This window comes from Puma concolor, chromosome C2 (assembly GCF_028749965.1).
Source record: "Puma concolor isolate L17-30 chromosome C2, mPumCon1.1.hap2, whole genome shotgun sequence".
NCBI lineage: Eukaryota > Metazoa > Chordata > Mammalia > Carnivora > Felidae > Puma > Puma concolor.
Genome location: NC_141675.1, coordinates 27,201,077 through 27,225,576, shown reverse-complemented (window position 1 = coordinate 27,225,576; position 24,500 = coordinate 27,201,077). Strand labels below are relative to the sequence as shown.

Below are 24,500 nucleotides of genomic sequence, written 5' to 3'. Positions count from 1 at the left end.
TATTCACACAAAAACTTGCACATGAATGGTCACAGTATTATTCACAATAGCCAAAAAGTAGAAATAACCCAATGTCCATCAAGTGATTAATGGATAAACAAAATGTGGTATATCCATACAATGGAATATTATTCGACCAAAAAAAAAAAAAAAAAAAAGAATGAAATGATACATTCTTTAACACGACTGAATGTTGAAAACATGCTAAAGTGAAAGAAATCAGACAAAAGGTCACATATTCATGATTCCATTTACACCAAGTACCAAGAATAGGCAAATCCACAGAGACAAAAAGCCAATAGCAGTTGTCAGGGGCTGGGGATAGGAGAAAACACAAAGTGATTGCTAATGGGTAAGGGGTCTCTAATTGGGATGACAGGAATGTTCTGGAATTAGACTGATACATAACTTTGTGAATATACTAAAAACCACTCAACTATATGCACTTCAAAATGGCAAATTTTATGGTATACAAATTGTATCTCAAAAATAAAAACCAATAAATGACAGGATCTGCAAAATATTTTAATTTACGCCAGACTGTAGCTAACTTTGGATCTAAAACTAAGCATCCAGAACACAGATTTAGTTGGAGACTGATTTCAAACACTTCTGGGACCACAGATGGAATAAATTCCCAAGTGGAGAAGATGTAGAAATGAAAGCTGTAACTAAGGAACCAGGTGAGTGAGCCCAAGAGAATGATCACCAGAGCACAGCTCCTTTCAACTGAACTGCTGTCAGCCAAAACAATTACAACTGTACCTAACTCTAAGCAAATCCAGTCCTTTTAAGAATAGATCTTTACTACAGAAAAATGGAGGAGGGATAGGGTCACCATTTACTTCAAAACGATTTAAGAGGGGCGCCTGGGTGGCGCAGTCGGTTAAGCGTCCGACTTCAGCCAGGTCACGATCTCGCGGTCCGTGAGTTCGAGCCCCGCGTCAGGCTCTGGGCTGATGGCTCAGAGCCTGGAGCCTGTTTCCGATTCTGTGTCTCCCTCTCTCTCTGCCCCTCCCCCGTTCATGCTCTGTCTCTCTCTGTCCCAAAAATAAATAAACGTTGAAAAAAAAAATTAAAAAAAAAAAACAAAACGATTTAAGAAACTAAAATCAAACATGATGTAGGAAGATCCTAAAATAAAATGCAAAAAGTTAATAAATACACCTCATTTCTCCTAATTTCATTACAAATGAGTAACATAACCACACAGTAACAGGGAAAACGAGAACTAACCCAAGTAACTTTGGAAAACAGATTTTGTGCACTGTACAGCTAAAGACAAATATACTCTAGTTTTTAAATGTGTCTCTCACAGGGAAATAGGTTAGTCATTCTGAAACTACTTGTGTGTGTGCGTGCGTGTGTGTGTGTGTGTGTGTGTGTGTGTGTGCACGTGCTACAATTGAGCCGTAAGTAAATATACTATGGATAAGAACCAAGTTTCTCACCTTTGAAGAAGGAAGTAACAGGGGAAAAAGCAAAGGGAAAAAGGTCTAGAATAAATCCTGAGGTCATGGTTTTCAGTTTCTATAGATGGATAGATAAGGAAATAAAAATATATGTATGTACATTACCAAACATCTACTTGCTAGCTCTATCTACAGAGAGAACCGAGAAACAATGTACCAAGTCCTGCTGACACTCAGATCTTGGTTTCTAGATACCGTTCTCTACTAAAATGAAGATGCTTTCCTTGGAGAAATGACTGATTGTGTGTGTGGCTGGTATAAAGAGAAAAATAGGAGATGTACCTGAAACATCTTCTGGTGCCAGAAAGTAAACTGGAAGTCACAAAATGATGGGGGCATTGTAGAAAGAACACAGGAGCAAATTTAAAAGTGTTTTCAATAACCAAAGCTGGAATGATCTGAGCAACAAAATATTAAATTCTAACCTACACTGTAAAATAAATATCCATAAATCCATGTAAATAAATAATTGGATAATAAATGGAAGAAAAGGGACAGTTCTTCCTTAGCAGAAATCCAGTTAATATGGGGCACCTGGGTGGCTCAGTTGGTTAAGCATCCAACTCTTAATCTTGGCTTAGGTTAGGATCTCACAGTTCATGAGATTGAGCCCCGCGTTGGGCTCTGCACTGAGAGTGAGGAACCTGCTTGGGATTCTCTCTCCCTCTCTCTCCCTCACCCTCTCACTCACTCACTCTCAAAAATAGATAAATATTAAAAAAAAAAAAAAAAATCCAATTAATAATATAGAAGGGATGAAAGAAACAAAACCATCATTAAGCAAACGTAGTAGTAATGGAGGCCAGCAAGTAACACTGATAGATGCAAAAATTGACCCATGAAACATATGATGAGATGCAAGATATCTGCAGTTTCAAAGTACCTCCTCACAAGAGGAAAGTATTAATTACAAAGGAATGATTACATTACTAAGAAAATATTACATTCATTATTAATTACAAAGGAAAAAGCAGTAACCTTACAGTGGAGAAACCTGGCAGATACCACCTTAATTATAGTCAACATGATCAAGCATAAGACATACTAATCATGAGTAAACATCAGACAAATCAAATTGAGGGCCATTCTAAAAAAATACCTGACAAGTACTCTTTGAAAGTGTCATGACGAGAAAAAAAGACCAGAGAATTTTATAGATGGAAGACTAAAAAGATATAATAAACTAAATGCAAGGTGGAATCCAGAATTGGATCTCAGACCAGAAAAAGGATAGCTTATAAATGTGAATTTCTTGGTTTTGATCATTGCACTATGATTACATAAGATGTTAACATTAAAGGAAATTTGGAAAAGGGTTAATGAAAACTCTTTATACAAATTTTGCATCTTTGATGTAAGTCTAAAATTATTTCAGTTAAAAAGTTTAAAAGATTTTAGAAACATCTCTGAAAGTAAAGCAAATCTTTCTTCTATAATTAGAAGTTAAACAAACAACACTTTAACAACAGATAATTACACATGGGAGGAATTTGGCTTTTTTTTTTTTTTTACTAAAAGGTGGGCATGATACTCCATATACTGATATATCAGTTTGTAGAAATTATTCCAAGTTCTGAAACAAATTTGGTACAAAGATTGGAGAAGAGGTATAATATCATCTATGTATTTTTAAAAATTTGTCCTTTTTTTTAATGTTTATTCCTTGTGAGAGAGCACAAGTGCACACAAGTGAGCAGGGGAGAGACAGAGGGAGAGAATCCCAAGCAGGCTCCATGCTCAGCACAGAGTCCAACATGGGGCTTGATACCACGAATTACAAGATCATGACCTGAGTAGAAATCAGGAGTCAGACTCAACCGACTGAGCCACCCAGGCGCCCCAACATCTGTCCATTTCGTTGTTACCTTACACTAAACATGCAGCTACAGTTTTTTAAAGCTTGCAGCTAGCAACAATTATTTTACTAGTAATATCAGAATAAAAAAATAATAATAATAAACTTGTACTAGCCAGTAATTTGACCGTGGAAACATGGTTGATTCCTTCATTCCGTCTCCTAGTTCCTCCATATGGCCAATGGCATTCTTTTCACATAGCAGTTAACTGGTAGGCTTAATTTTACAGGCTATGGCAACCAAACCCTTATGAAATCAAAGACATGACTGCAGCATCCTTCACACCCTATACTTAGTGGACCTAAATGGCTACAGGTACAACAGAGAACCATGTAAGCCATTAAAAGCAAGTTGTGGTCAGATACAATTTAATATCATCAAAAACTATCAACTTTGGGGTGCCTGGATGGCTCAGTCAGTTAAGTGTCCAACTTCAGCTCATATCACGATCTCACAGTTCATGATTTCGAGCCCTGCATTGGGCTCTGCACTACCAGTGTGGAGCCTGCTTGGGATTCTCTCTCTCTCCCTCTCTCTCTGCCCCTCTTCTACTCATTCTCTCCCCCTCCCAAAAATAAATAAACTTAAAAAAAAAAGCTACCAACTTTGAATCCTACAGGTTTAAGTTGAATGAAAATTTTTCTGCTGCCACAAAATGTACTCTATTATCACTTATACATTATTTTCCATTTTAAGTGGTTTTCCTCAAGTTATTTAATTTTTCTAACCAAATATTTAATGAATGTTATGTTTAAATCATCTTAGTTTAATATGAGAAACAGGAAGAATGTTATTTATAAATTCCACTGCCATTAATACAAGAAAAACTAGTAAGAGTCCAACAAATAGTTCAATAAACTCAAACACCTTTATCTATTAATCTCATATTTTTTTAAGTTTATTTATTTTGAAAGAGAGAGAGAGCACGCACACAAGCTGGGGAGGAGCAAAGAGGGGGACAGACAGAATCCCAAGCAAGCTCTGAGCCATCAGCGCAGAGCCCGATGCAAGGCTCAAACTCACAAACTGAGATCATTACCTGAGCTGAGCTGAAGAGTCAGACACTTAACTGGCTCCACCACCCAGGTGCCCCAATTAATCTCATGTTATATGGGGATGTTAAAGTATAGGGAGACAAAACCAATTTTTTCCTAAAGAGACAGCAACAAAGAACTACTTAAAAATGAGAATGCTACACAACGACGTATATGTAAACATGGTGAAGCTATGGCTAGATGCATTTTCAAGGTTATGGTCCTTGTATAAGAATTGTAAATATATGTATTCTGTCGCTAGCATGAGAGAGCTAGTGGTAAGGTCTTCAACTTTACAAAAGTGGGACAACTGGGTGGCTCAGTCGGTTAAGCATCTGACTTTTGGTTTCAGCTCAGGTCATGATCTCACAGTTTCTTCAGTTTGAGCCCCACGTCAGGCTCTGCACTGGCGGCATGGAGCCTGCTTAGGATTCTCTCTCTCTTCTTCTCCCTCTGCCCCTCCCCCACTCATGCTGTGTGTGTCTCTCTCTCTCAAAATAAATAAACAAACTTAAAAAAAAAACGAGTGAAAAGGTACTTATACAAAACGAAAGTCACCTAATGAAGACCTTAATAAATAAATCTGAGGAACAGTTCTGACTGCAGAGAGGAGTCTATTTGCATTTTATAAATAGATAAAAAGGGAAAGGACATTATAGACACAGGTCTGGCATTTTCCATAAGAAGTCAACTCCCAACACTTCAGCCTTGATTTCAAAGAACAGTAAAATTGCTTTCAAACAGTAAAAGGTCTTAAAGCAAGTGAAATTATGAGTTTAACCTCACTGATTAGTAGGTAAAACTTTTAATCCAAATTTCAATATTTTTACCTACTGCTAATTACAAATCATGAAGTACTCAAACGCCACAATCATAATGTGATGCAAACATGACAGAATCATTAAGATTATAAAAGCTACTATAGGTTTTCCAGGCATTCCACTCATCTCTCAGAAAAATATAAGAAGCCCTGATATTAGAAGTTGTTTTATAGACAAATGACAAAAATAATTTCTTCGTATCTTATTCGTGAACCAAAGTAAGGAAAATTGGCATTTGCTGAGCAGCCCTTTCATGCCAGGCACTTATACACCTTGCCCTATTTAATCCTAACAAGCCTGAAGTAGAGACACCATCATCCCTTTACAAGGGAGGAAACCAAGGCTTAGAAGAGTTAACTTCCTGGCGTCTGGTTGAAACAATTTTTCTCGACCTCAGCACCACTGACATTTGAGGCCTGATAATTCTTTGTTGGGGGGTGGAGGTAGAAGGGACTATCTTGTATACAGTAGGATGTTTACCAGCATCCCTGGCCTCTACCCACTGAATGCCAGTAGCACCCCCCTAGTTGTAATCAAAATATCTCTAGACATGGCCAAATGTCCCTGGAGGGCATAATCACCCCCAAATGAGAACCACTAAGTTAAACTGAAAAAGCCAGCATTTTCATTCAATGGACAATGGCCACATGCCAAATTCTATTCAAGATGAATTAGGGACAACTGAAGGTCTTTGCCCTCAAGAGCTCACTTTGAGCCCTGGTCTTCAAGCCCAACTGGTGTTCAATACTCTGCTTGGCCTGTCCCCAACTCAGCTAACTCCTCCAAGTGGTACCTCCCTCCACTCACCCATTTAGGCTGGCTTAACAGCCTGGACTCATGTGACTCAACCTTCTCCTTTATTTCCTGTATCTAGTTACTACCCAAGTTGTGCTGGGTTTTCCTAAGAGTAAAATGTCTCTTTCATCCATCCCCACTCTCCATTTCCATCTTCTAATATAGACACAAGCCCATCTCCCCTCTATTTTCCTACCAACAGATCAGAAGGAATCAATCTCTCTTGGTCCCTCAAACGAATGAAGGATATACATCAAGTTCATAACTGAACTACCTCTAAGGGTAGGGGGCTGGCAGACCTCAAACAGCGGTGGGCAAAGACCACACCCTCTTTTTCTGGAGTGGGAACAGAAACTGGAATCTCCCATCTGATCATGGACACTTTCACAGTCAGATGTTAACTCTCAGTAAATAGCAAACCCTGACAAGCATTAAGAAAAGAACATAGCAGAGATTGTTTTGCATGCCATTAAAACGTGGTTTGCATGCTATTTCTGGCACTTGTGCCATGAATGGCTTTTGCTGGTTCTTAGGGAATGTACAACTGACATTCAACAAAGAGGAGGGAGGTGATTCCCAGAGAAAGTTTGATCCAACTAGCCTTTCTGCCTCTCCCAATATATAAACCCCGATGAAGGTGGGTAAAGCAAACATTCCACTATGAAAAGTCTAGATGGTCAAACAATATCTGGTGAAATAACTGCAAAGGCACATAAAGATATATTCACAACATATACGAATATACAGCAACAAGAGGATTATTTATACTGCATTTGATTTAAGATGAGAGGAAATCCAAGACCTGTTCTAAAGTTTATCTCTCCCTTAAGCAGGGAACAGAATTTTATTGCATTAATGATCATTAGGAAATGCTTTGTTTTTTAACTTTAAGATCCCAAAATCAAAATAACTTTAAATCCAATATCTGAAATTCACAACCTAGCCAAAAGTTTTAATTTATACTTCACAGTTTTTAAAAAGCAATATTCAAGAAAATTAGGATGGCTGACATCCTGAATATTTCTGCTTCCATTACTATTTGAGTTTTCCTATAAAGTGGCAAATATATTTAGTGTGAGGATCCTACTGCAATTCCAACTTTGTCAGGTTGTTCATTTTAAGTAAATAAGTGACAATAATTTCTACAAGGATGTCTCAATGTCTCAGTTTCCAGAAAGAATAAAGACACATCATGCATGTCCTCTTGGGGGGCAGCAGTTTAAGACAGCACCTTTATGAAAGGATCAATGCCTTAATTAAGCAATTATAATTAACAGGTAATATTAAATAATTCCAATTCACACATTCCCTATTACCTGAAGCAGAAAGACAAAGCAGGGATTGAACTTGAATTACATGCCCAGTTACAGCCATCTTAATGTGATGCTTTTGACCTACACTATTACTTTCTATTACTTTCTTTCTGTCTATAACCTATGATATGATATCCTTAAAACATTTCACTCAAATTTCTCCTAAATGTATCCAATAAGCTTAGCCTAAATCAATCTAATTCAACACAATTTGAGTAATTTCCTTGTCATTCTAAGATGTACGCCTTTGTCAACAGTAACTCAAAAGCCTGAAGATAGAAGACATACTTAGCAAATGCATATAAATACCAGCCATAAAAATTCAAAAGGAAATGCAATGTCAATTTAGCCTCCCATTTCTTTTCAGAGAAATCCTTTCCTGTACAACAGGATGGCATTAATCTAGAGCTCCCCCAATCAGTTTTTACTTTACTACCTTTTACCAACACTTGTCCATATGAAAATCATAAAGATAATCTTGTCACAAGTGACTCCTGAAATCACTATAAAAAGAATGTGTCTTTTAACAAAGTAAATATGGGAGGACCTTTTGAACTGACCCTTAAGAGTTAAGATGCTACCAGTAACAACACTGTAATTTAAAATTCACACCAGCTAACTTTACCATCAAGCTATGGTATTCTTTCCAGCTTTAGAACAAAATACAACCTTGTTAAACATATTATGGTTAACCAAGATCTCAAAAGAAAATCAACCTTGAGCCTCAAGGGGTATATTCCTAGGAGACTATTTTGATTGATACTGCTGCAGTTAACAGTTCAATTCTGCTGACATTAAATGAATGATAAAAACATTAAAACAAATCAAGTATTTAGAATTCAACTGTCAGAAAGCTACTGCTTACAAATAATCTGTGCAGCATCCTTTCTCTGGGTTAAATTACTACATTTTATAAGACGCTGTTATATAAATAAACCTCAGTTTCGACTCTTTTCTAGAAATATTAAGAATATTACTTTATTGACAAAAGTGCAAACAAAATTATGTTTTCCACACCTAAAGGTATAAAATATTTTTATAACCTGGTTTCCTATTTCTAGTTAAAGGAAGGCAATTAACAATTTGATTAACAATTTGACCAAAAACTATTTTTAAAGTAACGAGTAAATAAACATACTATCATTTTCAAATGCTATCCAAAGAGATCAAAGGAATTTATTCTAGACCTATACCAGCCCCGCCTATAGCTATAAACATGTCCTGAAATCTTGAAGATTATTACATTTCTATCCACTAGTCAAAGAAATATTTAAGGCTCTATTAGTTTCCTGTACATTAAGTTTATATTTTTCTATGAAAAAGACCAAATATATTCAAAAGAAAAAAATCCATTAGTGGGAAAAAGAAACTATTTGCAAAATTCTCCAGCTAGAAATATCTTTTCTAATAAGCCATTCTTTTAAACACAAATAATTTTTTTTTTAAATCAGGAAAAGAGCCATTTACCTGTACATCTCAGACTCCTAGGTGGTATCTGTTTAAATTCAAAATAAACATGCAAAGAGGAGTTTCAAACATGCAAAAGGAGTTCTACAAATAGATGTCTAGGACCAATCCCTGAAACTCCAGTAAATTAACACTTTAAGTACCTCCAGTGACTGGCAAGAAATATTCAGGAAGCATCCTGGAAGCTAAGGCTCAAAACCGGTTAAGTTTTGCTGATACAATTTAAATGAGACATGGGATAAAGGTCCAGAAGAATTGAAACTGAAGTGCCAAAGAAAATTTACCACCATTGTCGAAAGGAACCACAAGGATGAAGTCATTCCCCCAACAACCATTGTAGACAATGCACACTACCTAAGAACCTCCATGCTAGTGGCCTCTGGGAGCCACCATCAATTCTTCCCCATACATTCCTAGAGATGTAATTTATCTACATACCAACTAGAGGAGTCAATCACTCATGCATGCTAACCATGTGTCAACCATCATTCTGGGCACTTCACATACCAGGCTTCATTTATTCTTCACATCAAACCTCCAAGACAGCACTATCCCATTTACAGATGGGAAAACTCAGAAGCATAGTAACTCATCAGATTTTTTTTAGAAGAGGAAAATGTTACCAATCAGGATTCAAATCCAAACCTGTCTCCTTCCACACTGGCCCCTGGTTTCTTGCTGGAGCCCCAACTTTCTCTACAGAATTAAAGCTATAACACTGTAGAAAATCCTGTACTTAACTCACCCATCCCCTAACTAATAATGGCAACTTCATAGAGCCACTACTATTCTTCCTCTCAACATTCAACTCTTATGACAACATTAATGCCAGATGGCATACTAGCAGACAAACACTGGGTTAGGCTATTTATAACATTATTTATTGAGCACTTACGATATGTCAGATATTGTTCTAAATGCTGATAACAACCTCATATGGTAGGTTTTATCAATACCCTTATTTTATAGATGAAGAAACTGAAGTATAAAAAGCTTTAATAATTTGCACAAGGCCAAATTATGCTACGTGGCGATTTGGCATTCAAGTCAGTTTGCCAAGCTCCACAGTGCATGCTCTTAAATACCTTCTTCTCTCCCTAGAGGAGGTTTCTGATTTTACCGTCTTAACTATGTAAGCTAAGTATCATCAATCCTAATTTATAGATGAGGAAACAGACGCTAAAAAAGGTGAAATACAGTTGACCACTGAACCCAGATTTGAACCACATGTGTCCACTTACATGTAGATTTTATACAGTAATGTGAATGTATTTTCTCTTCCTTATAATTCTCTTAACATTCTTGTTTCTCTAGCTTACTTTCTTGTAAGAATACAGTATATACTGTGTTAATCAACCTTATTATCAGTATGACTTCCAGCCAACAATAAGCTGTTAGTAGTTAAGTTCTGGGGGAGTCAAAAGTTACAGTACATTTTTAATTGGGGGGGATGGCGCCCTTAAACAGCACATTGTTCAAGGGTCAACTGTAATCTGCTTAAAGTCACACAACTTTTACGGGTTAAGGCATGATTTGAATCCACTTTTTTTTCACACTCCCAAGATGTTACTACACCATGTCAAGGGAAGATAAAAAAGGAAAGCAATGATAGTCTATGTATTTCAAAATAGTCCACTGAAAACTCTAGATTTATACAAATTCTCCTTAAAGATGTTTAACTATGAAAAAAAATGTTATGGTAATGAGAAACTGACAAAAATGGCCTCTTGATTATTATGAGGCCAAAAAAAAAAGCAAACCCTTTAAGTTTTTAAGAGCTGTATAATCTTTTATTATGAGGCCACATAATACACTCAGACACAAGCATGCACCATGCTCCCATCTCACAACCACTCCCTCACGTCAATAGACAATATGAGAGTCATCTTTATTAGTCATGCTCCTTTTCCTAAGAGATGAAGAAACAAAAGCAACATCTAAGAATACACCTACTTTAGGCTACTCTCTTAAATCTGTTAACATTCTGAAAGCAGAAGTTCAAGATACAGATGTTATTTAAAATACAACTACCAAGAAACAGGAACATGAATGAATGCATTTAATATTCTTTGTCTCTTGTGAAGAAAGGATTTGCCTCTCTGAAATCTGTAAACCAAAAAACAAAGAAGAGAAAGCCTCAGAAAAGTGATTCGTCCATACCACCAGACAAAAACATCACTGCTTTCAAATGCTGTTTCTAAAGACCCAATTAGATAGTATAACTCCTCTGCAGTTAGGTACTTTGGTATTTCAGAAAATGTCTTCCACCAGTTATCCATCCAGAGTAAAACTGAGCAATATAATCGTGACTCTCTTATTTCCCACATATCCCAGGGGTCTCAGGCAGCAAAAAAGATTACGCGTATAAGAAACATCTATTCTAAACTACCGGTCCTACTTACGACAATCAAGCTTACATTCTCAAAAAACGAAAAAACAAGTGAGGAAGCAACCAGTAAGCTCCACTGCAGCTCCTTTGTACCAGATACAGATTTTAAAAACCAAAGGATACAAGAGGACACACTGTAATCTGTAAGTATCTTTTATAGCATCTTGCAGACCAGGGGGAGGGAAAAAAAGATTTTCGCACACAAGACCATCCAGAGAATAAGAGTGGTTGTTTCAGAAGGAAAAAAACAATATCCAGAGCTGTTCAATGCTTTTGAAAAACAACCAGTGCGTGTAATGAAAAGGATTAAATATTTTAATGAGGCCAAAGGAATCAAGTAACATGTGAATGATAATTAAGTGGTCCAAAGTGTAGTGGACAAATTCTACCATCAACCTCCTTCCTAAATGATGCTTTGAAATAGGGAGGAACTTCAAGAAAGGAAATCACTTCATAACATTCCATTAAATTCAGAGTTGTGTGTGTGTGTGTGTGTGTGAGCTGAAAACCAAATCTGCGTTAATAAAAAACTGTTTTCGTTCTTACAAGCGAATCCAGTCACAGACCATTATCAAGTCTTGATATGCAAATACAGAGATGCAGTCCATCCCTTCCCTCTCCATTTCCACTTCCCTTCCAGTGATTCCTTTCAAATAGCTATTTAAACAAGCACAGATGCTATCTGAAATGAAAACTTCCCTTCCATTCCCTAAGCTAAAGACAGTAGCTTTCTCAGGAAAGCAGAATAAAGCTCAGTCAGCCCACAGCACCTCGAATCCCGAAATGCCCTGTTCGAAAATAAAAGCGAGTATCCTAAGAAAGCAATTCCTTGTGTACTTCACAAAGGAAAAATAAAACAAAATCTGGAAAATAAAAAGGTGCAAACAGGCAACTAAAAGCAAACCACCACACCCTCAAGTCCGCGGTGCAACCCGTCTGCCAGGGGCCTTTACCTTCATTTTCCATCGAAACTGCACTTGGGTTGATGGCTACAAAGTCTTTAGTGTCAGCCGTGGCCACACTGGGAATAGAGAGCAGAAGGGGACAAGGAAGAGAAGCCCCCGGAATCCCAGGCTGTCACCCCCTCTCCCGGCCACACGTCCCACGGCTGCTCCCACCACCCCTAGCAGCAGCATCTGCAAGAGAAACCAGGAGAAGCGGCGCTGACGACAGAGAGGGCGAGGAGGGGGACCCCCGCCCCGCCACCACCTCAGGAGCCCCCAGATCGCGCGCCCACCCCCTCGGCCACCCGCAACGCCCCCAGCTCACGCCGGCGGGGCGGCGCCCTAGAGACACTCCCAAGCCGGGGTATCCCCAGATGCCTCTTCCCTTAGGACCTGGAAGTTTCTGGAAATGGGAAGCAATAGGTAATACTGGTGCCCTCCCAAAGCCCCAGACTCCCTTCCTCCGGGCTGCGGGGACTCACCCGCGGAGCTCGCGGGAGCGCCCCGCGCGCCTGGGGCGAAGAGGAGTGGCTCGCCGAGCGGCGGCGCCAGGCGGGAGCCTACTCCCGGCGTGAGGAAGGAGCGAACGGGAGGGCGGTCGGGGAGGGGAAAGGAGAGGAGGTGAGGGGACCCGTCACGGTCGGCCCGGCCGGCTCGGCGCGGCCGCGCTGGTCTGCTCCCGCCTCCGCCTCCTGCGCTCGGCCCCTCCCCGCCGCCCCCCGCCCCAGCACGCCCCGCACTCCCGGGCCCGCCGTGGACCGAGCTTTGTCGCTACTACTTCCGCTGCGAGAGGAGGGCGCGCACGCGCACTGGCACGCACAGGCGCAGACGGCGGAAATGAAGCGAAGGCCGAGCGGTCCGCCCCGAAAGGGCTCTGGTTGGGTGCGGAGCGCTCCCGGAGGAGGGCGTGCGGGGCCGGTGGCCCGCCCCGGCCCTACCTGCCCTGTGGAGGTTCCTCGCTGACCCCCGGGAACGGTGCCCGCCCGTTTCTACGCACCCACTGGGCGCGAGGGTCGGAGACCCGCCCGCTCCCCAGCCCCGGCCACACATTCTCAAGAGGCAGCCGTGGGGTCGGGCCAAGCGGGCAGGCTCGAGCATGCTCCCCGTCCCGGAGGTATTTGAGCTCCCTCAACAAAGGCGACTTAGGAAGCCCCTCCCGTCGGGGTGGCCGTCACAATCTCGGCAGACGACACGAGGACCTCCGAGGGAAGGGGCGAACGCAGAGAGACTCTGGTGTTCTCACTGGTACTTCCCCACCCTCACTGGCAGACCCCTGTACGGCCTCTTTGCTCTGACTGCGGGAGGAGGTCATCGCCGGGCGACTTCCCAAAATTCTGTCCCGATGAGGGATCTGCTTCGGTGCCTGTATGTAATGAGAGGGCAAGGATCAGCCCCAGAGCTCAAGGGAGGGCTCAGCCTTTTTTACTCATTTCAAGTGTGTGGAACTCGAAAGATTGGAACAACTAGAAATTGAGCGTCCAGAGATAGAAGCCGAAGAACGGGCGTTGCCTTCGGCCACTGGCTATGTTTTTTTGCCAGCATCTAATCCAGATCCCCCAATAAGTGATTTTTATAGATGGTTGATGTTACTAAACCTTAGTAAACCAGGCACAGGAAACTAAACTGAAGCCCTCTCGCATCCAAATCCACTAGAGGGCAGGGCTACACCTGCTGAGTTCGACCGCATCCTCCACAAAGAACTGTCTAGAGACCGCAGAAGAAAAGTCCTCCCTTGTGTGCTAGAGGTTTTTCTCTCCATCAACACGTATTCTCTTTAAAAACTTGCCCCTTATCTCAGGTCCTGTGACACTTCCCAGTATGTTCTCTGACCACATGTTCAACGTCAAAATAAGCAAATGGACCGGGTTGCCTGTCTTCCCTGTTTAATCCCAAGTAAGTGAAACTAGTCTAGGATCAAAAGTCCTGGACAGTTTTCTAGATTTACTTTTCAATTAAGAAACATTGAAATTTTATTCAACGAAGTCACTTTTAAATTCCAAAACAAAACATAAAAATTAGGATGAACTAGTTTCTAGTCTCAGAGTTACTATCTATGACACACCTTTGGCTTACATGGTTAGTGAATTTTGTCTACCCGGTGGTGTTAAAAGTCTCATTTGTACAACGATGAATGTGCTATCTCTTGCTCAATGTTGTAAACAATTTGTAATGATTATTAGTTACTATACTTATTGGACCTTGACAGCACAGCATACTACCAAAAACATTAGCATCTAAAGTAGAAACTGTAAAAGTAGACATTATTTGATATGAACATATGATCTTACAAAGAGGGTAATTTCACAGTACAGAATTTAATATTGGGTTTCTTTAGTTAGCTCAGACATTTTATCTGAGGTAACTTCAGAAGTATCTGTTGTGTACTCCAATACCCCAGCATTAACACTAAATTCATAATTAACTCCCCAAAGGATATATCACCCCATGCCTTACACCCAAAGTAGCTGACATGGAAATTTTACTTTTTGGTTGCCTAAATTGTGAAGGCCATTGTTCCTATTGCTAAGGTAAAAAAGAAACTGGATAAAACCAGCTTTGTCCAGAAGAAGAGTTATATATTGCATTCTTATTCCACCATTAGTCATCTCACAAATTCCTGGGCGTGAGAGCCGCAAAAAGCCTTAAAGGATAGCTGGTTCAACCACTCAGCAGATCTTTCAACCTCATCAACACATCTTCACAGTGATGTTCTGTTCTGTGTCTGAACACCTCTTCCACCAAACTAGCCAACATCAGTAGCACCAACTTTGACTTCCTATGTATATGAAAGACAGCATGTATTAACACTATTCAAGCCAGAGCAGTGGGGGATGCTTTAGCCATGAGCCTCGGAAACCTCTTCCTTTTCCCAGCGTTTATTCCTATGACCAGCTAACCTGCCATGAGACTTTTGTGTAGCAATCTCTACCTCCTCATCTTGGGGGAAGGGGACTAAACTATATGTACACTGCACAATATACATACATAGAATGATATTTTAGATACAGATGTAGGGCATAATAATTATCCTTCTATCCCTCAAAAGATTGTTGTGAGGATCTGATAAAGTGAAGGTAGGTTGTAAATTATAGGCATTATAAAAATATAAGATTATTATACAGAGAAACAAGCAAAAGCATTGACTCTTAGCTAGAATGAGATTAATAGCAATGAAATGTATTATGTTCAAATTCCTTCTTATTTCTTCTTTGTGAATCAATGCTCTAAAAATCTACTCCTGTTCTGAATATTTAACCTACAAAATTAATTATGTATCTGATGCAAAAAGTGTTCACATATGAGCTATAAAGGAGAATTTGTCAGGCATTTCTGCTTGGGGGAAATGTTACAAATAGGGAAGATTGAGGAAGGAACAGTCATGGTGTTCTAATTTTATTTATACTATGCCTTATTGCACAAAGGATGTGAGCATCTTGTTTTTAGTATGAAATTTGATAGCTGGCATTTTTATAAACCTGGATAATAATGGAATATGTGGCCTTTTGGGATGTAAAAATTAACCTGGAAAAGGTTATTTCAAAATACTTCCTCAATGTTTTATTTTAAAGGCTATTTTAACCTTGTTTTAAGTACCAAAGGTTAATAGTTAAGGAATTGTATCCAGGGGCTAGAAAAGAAGTTGTCAGTTTTTTTCAAGGTAGATATTTTAAAAGCATCTAAAGACATGACACTTTATTTTTATAAGCTAACCCACTCAACGGAAGAGCCGAAATATTTTTCTTCCTATGGGAAAAGGACATGCTAAGGGTCAAATTTGGGGAAGTACAGCCTTTTACTATAAGCGGTGTCAGGCAGAATAAGTGTCTAACAAACACCTGCCAGAATTGCTATCCATCTGCTTGGTTCTGTGTCTTAGCAGTGCTGGAAGAGTAAAAATTAGAAGCAAGAATAAAAATGAGCTACCTGTGTTTTGGCTTTATTAGCACAGAGATAGGCAAGTACTTTACAAATATTTTATTAGCCCACAAAATTTCACAGCTTCCACCCTTGCTAGCATTCTAAACATGAAATGCTTGCTGAAACTGAGCAGAAGAAACTAGAGAATTTAAAGTGTACTTTTTTAATTTTTTTTTTAACGTTTATTTATTATTTTTGGGACAGAGAGAGACAGAGCATGAACGGGGGAGGGGCAGAGAGAGAGGGAGACACAGAATCGGAAACAGGCTCCAGGCTCCGAGCCATCAGCCCAGAGCCCGACGCGGGGCTCGAACTCACGGAGTGCGAGATCGTGACCTGGCTGAAGTCGGACGCTTAACCGACTGCGCCACCCAGGCGCCCCTAATTTTTAAAGTTTATGTGTGACTCAGTTTCCCCATTCAACACGTTCTGAGCCTATGGTGATATTTGGGATCTTTGGTATTTACTACCAGTCTTCTGAATTGGAGGGGAGGGGTGGGGGGGGGGGGCAGAGGTAAAGATAGAAAGGGAAGGAAAAAGAGCAAAGTGAGTTGAAGTCCCATATCCAGAGGTTGACTCTGGACTTCACTATTTCCACACAAAACAGACACACAATATACCATATTACATACACTCCAAGATTTATCTTAAGGTAAAAATGTACCCATTTAAAAGATATTCTGTCTATGGGGCGCCTAGGTGGCTCAGTCGGTTGAGCATCCGACTTCGGCTCAGGTCATGATCTCCCAGTCTGTGGGTTTGAGCCCCGCGTCAGGCTCTGTGCTGACAGCTTGCTCAGAGCCTGGAGACTGCTTCTGATTCTGTCTCCCTCTCTCTCTGCCCCTCCCCTGCTCATGCTCCGTGTCTCTCTCTCTCTCTCTCTGTCAAAAATAAATAAACATTAAAAAAAAAAATTTTTTTTTAAGATATTCTGTCTAGTTTCCAAACCAGCCTAATTCATCTCTGTGCCAAAAACTGTTTTGTCTGTAGTAAAGACCATAATAAAGACCTATTGAATAAATAGGTAATCTGGAAAATGGTCATCATAAATACATATTTGTTGCTGAATGAGTAAACATAATTCCACCTTTAAAAAAAAAAAATCCAATCTTTGACTTTGCTACTTGCTACCTATGATCAAACTAAAGCATGAGCTTCTACTTTCCTGTAAAGCAAAGAATTCAGGCATTTTCCGACGTTTAAAAGTAAACTTAAATCTTCAAACCACAAAGAGGTTAGCTAGGACAACTTGGTCTGAACAAGAAGTCCTAATCATTGTAAGAAGTATTAAAACCTGAACAGTGCTCAGAGAAGATGGAATTTCACACCCAGATTTTGAACCCAGGTAACCATGGGTTTAATTGAAATTAAAAGATAACAATGTTGAGATGGCTGCTTCCATGCACAAAGGAAATGTCAGCTGAGCTTGTGCTTTGGATTTTGATGGCATGTGTATCAATGCCTGTCAGAGTCAAAGCGTTATAATTTCCTGCACAGTCTTCAGTTATTACCTTAGGATCAAAACACAGAATTTTAATTCTTAGACAAGACAGCTTAGAGACTAGGTTTAAGCAACAGGCCTTAGAATAGCCAACTACATTAAATTGGCACTGGCCAGCATCTTCTACTAAGTTTGAAAGTTTTGCAGGTGGGTTGGTTGTCATAAATTAATTGAAACTATCAAACAGATTCTATATTTTATCTGCTGGCCCCCTGCTGTGTCTGCAGTAATAGCCTAGGCCTCCTCCCTCCATTTATATGCTTCCTCAATTTCTCATCAAAAACATTTTTCATCTCTCTGTACTGTGTTGCACACTGAGGTCTGAGAGAGCCTTGGGAAAGGTTGCATTTCCTCAGACTGCCAAAATGGTACATTTTGCACTTAGAAATTTTCTAGCCCACCATTTTCCAGAAGTCAAATATTTTTTGCAAAGCTTGCATCTTTGCCTGAACTTGTCCCAAGTCCTTCCAGGCCCCCTGCAGAAATCATCTCTCTCCACTGTGCTTCCTGATGTGAGAACAAATGAGAAAAAAGGCACAAAAAATGCCATTATGGTAATAAATTAGAGAGGGTGATCAGCACAGAAATTGCCTAAGGTTTTATGAGGATTCTGAAGTTTAGCCCTGGACAGTCAGGCAAACAGACCATATTCATATTGAGCATACTACACAAAATAAGGAAGCCATACCAAAAGGTTTATTATGAAATAGCTAACAGAGAAAGGAGAATTGCAACTTGATAAGGTGGTTTGCAAGACTGATGATAGAGAAGGAGAATTACAAATTGGCAGGAAGGAGTTTTTGCAACACAAGCAAACTGTTAAATCTTCAGGTTAGAAAATTCATCACTACAAATAACAATCAGATGGAAAATTAGATTAGCAGGGCTGCCTGGATAGCTCATTGGTTAGGCGTTCTGCTCTTGCTTTCAGCTCACGTAATGACCTCCCAGTTTGTGGGTTTGAGCCCTGCGGCAGGCTGCAAGCACTGACAGTGCAAAGCCTGCTTGGGATTCTCTCCCCCACTCACTTGCTCGCTCTCTCAAAAATAAATGAAACTTTAAAAAATATATATTGAAAATTAGATTAGCAGCACATTATATACCTTCAGGCAACTTTGCTTTCTTGGTTATAAAAGGCAATGTTCACGTAACCTATTTCACAAGATATTAGAAATAACCTAATATTGCCAAATATTCTCTATTTGGGGAATTAAGAAAATGGGGATTCTGGAAAGAAAGGGGAATAAAGCTTTCTACAGGACAGGAACAAATAAGCTGAAGTACAAACGTGGGGCTTGAACTGGCTCAACCAGTCCCTGGTTCAAACAGTTGAATGCAAAACGATTTTCTAAGAAACTGCTACCTCAACCATAGGACTATTGATATTCTAAGTGAGCACTGTCCCTCTGTAGAATATTGAACAGGAAGCTGACAAACTAGAAATGGCATCAGGCCTTATGAGGAGAGCAAAAGGAACTGTCTGTTATATTCCAAATGATAAAGGACATCTTGTAATGAATGTTACCAGTGATCCTCCATCATCCATTCCCCTCCAGGATCTTTAGTCTAAATTAGTGTTTCTCAATGTGTGGCCCCCACTACCAGGAGCAGCAGCATCACTTGGGAACTCATTAGCAATGCAGATTCTCAGTTCCCACTCAGACCTACTGAGTCAGAAATTCTGGGTGGTTGGATTTAGCAATCTGTGATTTAACAAGCCCTCCCCATAATTCTGAATGCTTGGAAGTGCTGCAGCCACCTTATTACCCATCTTTCCCCTCTTCTTCAGAAAAGCCACCACCACAGATGACAAAGCAGTGATCTGAGGAAGCCAAGTCTTTTAATACATAATTATGCTAACAAATCAACCAATCCTGCAGCCTGTCCTACCACAGGACTTCCTTTAATATGAGATAGTAAATTATATTTTCTGTTACTTGCCGCTAGAAGCATCCTAATTGACAGAGTTCTAAATGAGAAAAAAACAGTTTACTTTAGATAAACAGGTTAATGTATTGGTTGATGCTTTGGCTGCTCCTACACAAGTTAAAAGAATTCAAAGTACTGTGTCATATGAAATGATAAAATATTAAATAAAGTACCTTAATATTAAAGGCAATGTTAATCAGTGGGAAGTTACAGAACAAGATGTAAGTCAGAAAAAACTGAACAAGGGAGTGTTACCGGTTTGTTTTTTAATTTTTTAATTTTTTTTTTTTCAACGTTTATTTATTTTTTTGGGGACAGAGAGAGACAGAGCATGAACGGGGGAGGGGCAGAGAGAGAGGGAGACACAGAATCGGAAACAGGCTCCAGGCTCTGAGCCATCAGGCTAGAGCCCGACGCGGGGCTCGAACTCACGGACCGCGAGATCGTGACCTGGCTGAAGTCGGACGCTTAACCGACTGCGCCACCCAGGCGCCCCTGTTTTTTAATTTTTTAATGTTTATTATTTATTTTTGAGAGAGACAGAGCACGAGCAGGGGAGGAGCAGAGAAAGAGGGAGACACAGAATCAGAAGCAGGATCCAGGCTCTGAGCTGTCAGCACAGAGCCCGATGCAGGACTCAAACCCACAAACTGCCAGATCTTTACCTGAACCAAATTCAGACGCTCAACGGAATGAGCCACCCAAGCACTCCTCTGGTTTTTTAAATTAAAGGTTTTCCATATTAGCATATTAGTAAAAAATTGGCTATTAATTTCAAAAACTCCTTTAACAAATTTTACTTATTACTAATCAGGAGTATTTTTAAATTATGTAACTGCACATAACTCTTGAAAACTAGATAGATTTTAGAACTTTTAAGGGTGCCTGGGTGGTTCAGTCAGTTAAACCCCGGACTCCTGATTTCGGCTCAGGTTATGATCTCACTGTTTGTGAGCTCGAGCCCTGCATTGGGCTCTGCACTGACAGTGTGGAGCCTGCTTGGGATTCTCACTCTCTCTCTCTCTCTCTCTCTCTCCCTCCCTCCCTCCCTCCCTCTCTCTGCTCCTCCCCCACTTGTGTTCTCTTTCTCTCAAAGTAAATCAACTCAAAAACAAAAAAAAATGTTTTATTATACAGTTATGTGCCCTAACATCAGGCTTTTTCTTGTTTAATTTTTTTTTCTTGTTTAATTATTCAGCTAATGACTACTTAGTGATAGATTCTACTGTGAAATTGCTAAAATAAAATTAAGTTTACACCTTCCTGAAGTATGCCGGTCATTTTTTTCCAAACAAACTTGACAAAAATATTTATTATTTTGAAGTTTGCACATCAACTTTTTATTTTCTGACTTAGAGCAGTTAAAAAGCTATAATGTTAAGAAAAATATCTTAAGGGGCGTCTGGGTGGCTCAGTCGGTTGAGCGTCCATCTTCGGCTCAGGTCACGATCTCACAGCTGGTGAGTTTGAGCCCCACGTCGGGCTCTGTGCTGACAGCTCGGAGCCTGGAGCCTGCTTCTGCTTCTGTGTCTCCCTGTCTCTCTGCCCCTAACCCACTGGCATTCTGCCTCTGTCTCTCTCAAAAATAAATAAACATTTAAAAAAATTTTTTTTAAAGAAAAAAAATCTTAATATATTCTTCCCTGGTTTAAATGATTAAATTGTTCATTTTAACCCTCAAAAAGCACTTGGAAAGGTAAAGATTGCATATTTGATTAAAGAATTTGTATTACTTTTAGGGAAATGAGAATCAACTTTCAGTGAACAGCCAACAAAACTACACATTTGTTTAGGGCTTTTCAGTTGGCCTAACAGTTCCACGTACATAATTAAATTTAATCCTCACAACCATGTGAGGTAAGCAGACTAGATCTTGTTAATTGCTTTTCATAGCTGACAAGGCTGGGACTCACACAGGTGAAGGAAACTCTTTGCACAAGAATTTCTCACTCCTCAATGTCAAAGTCAGGAGTCAAATATCCATCTTGGCTTCAATTTCCTTAATGCTTCTTCAGTGACCCATGAGAGAATATTTAAGAAGCTGCCCTGTTTATTGAATTACCTTTTACAATTTATCATTTGTTTTGTTAAATTCTTGCATGTTTCAGCTCAATGGGGCACCCTGCAACTCTGATGGCCATTAATTCCCGAACCTAAGATATCTGCCCCATAGCTCGTTTGATGACATTCAAGAATGCATTAATTAATAAGGGCTTTATTTTACAACATCATTGGTCATTGTCTACATCCATTCACTTATTTAACCTTCGGACACTGGGGAAATCATGCCAAGCAGAAGCTATTCTAGAATCCCTTGGGTTTATCTTCTCAGAGTTGAAATTACTGCTAAAATGAAAGTATAATCCTAAGAGTAAATAATTACAGACAGGCATTTTAGAGAGATTATTCAATAGGTAATTGAGACATGTTCATTAACATGCCTTATTAAAAAATCAGCAGAATACATATAAAGCACACGTTCTGAGGATCTAAAAGCCACTGAAAGGTATAGGAATACTTATCTTTCTGAGTGGTAAATTTTTCTTTCTTCCGAGCTTATAATTATATTTACATATTAACCAGACTATGGGCAAGGAAAAATTAAGAGATTTTGTTTTTAATATTAAAACTTCATAATGGCTTTAGATAGTATGGAGGATATACAACTATTATATTCCATAATTTAAATTAACAATTAAAAATCTCAGTTGCAACGCCATTTTAGTGACTAAACAGCTACAAAAGAAGGAATTAAAAAGATAAAGAGATTTTAGATTATTCTTATGATGAGGGACAGAAGCAGAAAAATGTTCACCTTTAGCCCAGAAGGCTGATCTACAGCCTGCATAGTTCTGATAAGGATCAAATACATACTGGTTGCTACATTCTTAAAGGGTCTTATGACTGCCTGTACATCTCACCAATAGTTAATTAATATCCAGCTGAATGATAAACACCAGAGACATTCTGTGAAAGTAGCTGCATGAGTAGAAATTCAAAGAAAACATTTATGATCTAATACTGCCTGTACATCTCCTCATACTTGAGCATTAGGCATGTAACCACCAACTTCATACAGCAAAGGTGCAGCTCTGTCTGCCATGCATGGCTCTTATCTCTGTGCTACTTAAATAAACTTAATAAGTTGCACCATGTCTCAAGAATTCTTTCTTGACTGTCTGGCTCAGGGATCCCACAACACTTATAGCAAGACACTGTTTAATGACTTCTTGCATTACAGAAAATTATATGATGCTACTAGGCATGGGCAGCCTAAGTTAAGAATCTGTGAAGCTTTGGGGTGCCTGAGTGGCATTTAACCATCCGCCTCTCAATCTCTGCTCAGGTCATAATCTCACAGTTTGTGAGTTAGAGCCCCACACTGGGTTCTGCACTGATGGCATGGAACCTGCTTGGGATTCTGTCTCTCCTTCTCTCTGCCCCTCCCTTGCTCTCTCTCTCCCTCCACCTCTACCTCTCTCTCTCTCTCTCTCTCTCTCTCTCAAAATAAATAAACTTAAAAATTTTTTTAAAGAATCTATGAAACTTTAAATCATCATCACTATCCCCCAGACTTTGGAAATGACTCTCCATCTTCCAAATGGTATACATGCTCAAGAAGGTACAACCCCTGTCAGCTCTGGTTTTGAAAAGATGCATCACCAAATGATCTTCATCAGTGGTTCTCAAACTGTGGTCCCTACCACATGGGAACTTTGTACAAGTGTAAATTCTGTGGCCCCACCTCAGACTACTGAATTAGCAACTCTGGGAGTAGCACACGCATACTATCATTTAACTGTTCCTTCATATGATACCAGTGGTAAAATTTGAGCACCGGTTTACAGGAAACTTAAAACTTTCATCTGAAAATATTTTGATCATGCCAATAGTCCTCAATTCTAAAAAAAAAATAGCATGAGAGAATATATCTGTTTATCAGTATTTTAAACCTCCTCCAGCATTTCTAAAAGAATGACTTAAATTCTTAAAAGAATTTTAACTCTTAAAACTATAGGGCTTTGAACTTCTTTGAGTAGATACCTGTTGGCCTAAAATGAGTTATTTTAAATGACCAGGAGAAAGGGCATTAAGACCATAAAGAGATCATATTTTTCCCCTCTTAAATAACCCTGAGCATCATATCATCATAGCCACAGTTTGGCATGGAGGAAAACAAAAATTAGAGGGACACCGCATGGGCAATGGAACATTAGTTGTGCTCCAGCCATAAGCCAGTCCTTGTTTTCTAACTTCAAGTCAGAACCTTTGGAACAATGCTTCTTTGACCAGGTGTATCAAGTTTTAGCAGCCCAGTTAGATGAATGAAGTGGGGGAAATCTTCATAAGTGGAAAATGCCATTCTATTGAAGCAGTTTATTCCTTAGAGAAATAGTTTGATCCTTTAAAAATAAAAAAAGCTATATAACATTTCAGAGACTATACACTTTTTTTTTCTGAAGTACATTATACAGAAATTATGTGTTGGGGACAGAGCAAAACAATTGTTTCAAAGACTAATGAAATAGGGTTTTACCTGATTCAATCAATGTAAGCAATTTGATTACAAACTATGCACTCATATATAAGACCAAAATACTACTGTGATAAGCTTTATTTATTTTGATATGTACTTATAGGTCATAGTCAAGTTTAGTGGCAAATATTATAATAGAGTTAATGGTATAGGACACAATTATAAGGACTGTCAACATTTAAGGACAGTTATTTGTATAATGAAGGAAGAAGAGGAAGATGAGTCAGGAGTTTCTAGCAAGAGGAAGATGTACATGAGAAAACTGGGCATTTGAATACATCACCAAGGAGCAAAATTAAGCAAAGAAATCCAACATAAAGGTGATTTTATCCAGAGACAAGTTACAGTAACTATATTATAATTGCAAATAACAGATGAGTTTGCAATAGCTTGATTACATCTTAATGAATTCTTAAAGACTTTCTTTCATGCTATATAATGTTTCTGCTCCGTAGTCTTTAACAACAATAAGATGCTTTTTCTCTGTGTGTGTTAACTAGCCTGCTTGGAAGGATAGTAAACGG

The 24,500-nt window shown here is 39.3% G+C and overlaps 2 protein-coding genes across 8 annotated transcripts in view; one reads left to right on the top strand and one right to left on the bottom strand.

Moving 5' to 3' along the window:
* Nucleotides 1-24,500, bottom strand: part of ATP2C1 (ATPase secretory pathway Ca2+ transporting 1) — a 174,690-nt gene that overhangs the window by 126,384 nt on the left and 23,806 nt on the right. The window contains exons 1-2 of one of the 6 annotated variants that reach the window (XM_086674280.1): nucleotides 12,574-12,843; nucleotides 12,101-12,283 (exon numbers count right to left, since the gene is read on the bottom strand). The exons of 4 other annotated variants lie outside the window; for them this stretch is intronic. In XM_086674280.1, coding sequence (XP_086530406.1) covers nucleotides 12,101-12,106 — 6 coding nt within the window. In that variant the 5' untranslated portion in view covers nucleotides 12,107-12,283; nucleotides 12,574-12,843. Of the gene's footprint in view, nucleotides 1-12,100; nucleotides 12,284-12,573; nucleotides 12,844-24,500 lie in introns of those variants that run through there. One more of the 6 variants, XM_086674281.1, reaches the window with a different exon arrangement.
* Nucleotides 12,929-24,500, top strand: part of PIK3R4 (phosphoinositide-3-kinase regulatory subunit 4) — a 203,541-nt gene continuing 191,969 nt past the window's right edge. Inside the window, exon 1 of one of the 2 annotated variants that reach the window (XM_086674276.1) lies at nucleotides 12,929-13,836. The gene's annotated coding sequence lies outside the window, so the exon portion shown is untranslated. Of the gene's footprint in view, nucleotides 13,985-24,500 lie in introns of both variants that reach the window. The other variant, XM_025913349.2, reaches the window with a different exon arrangement.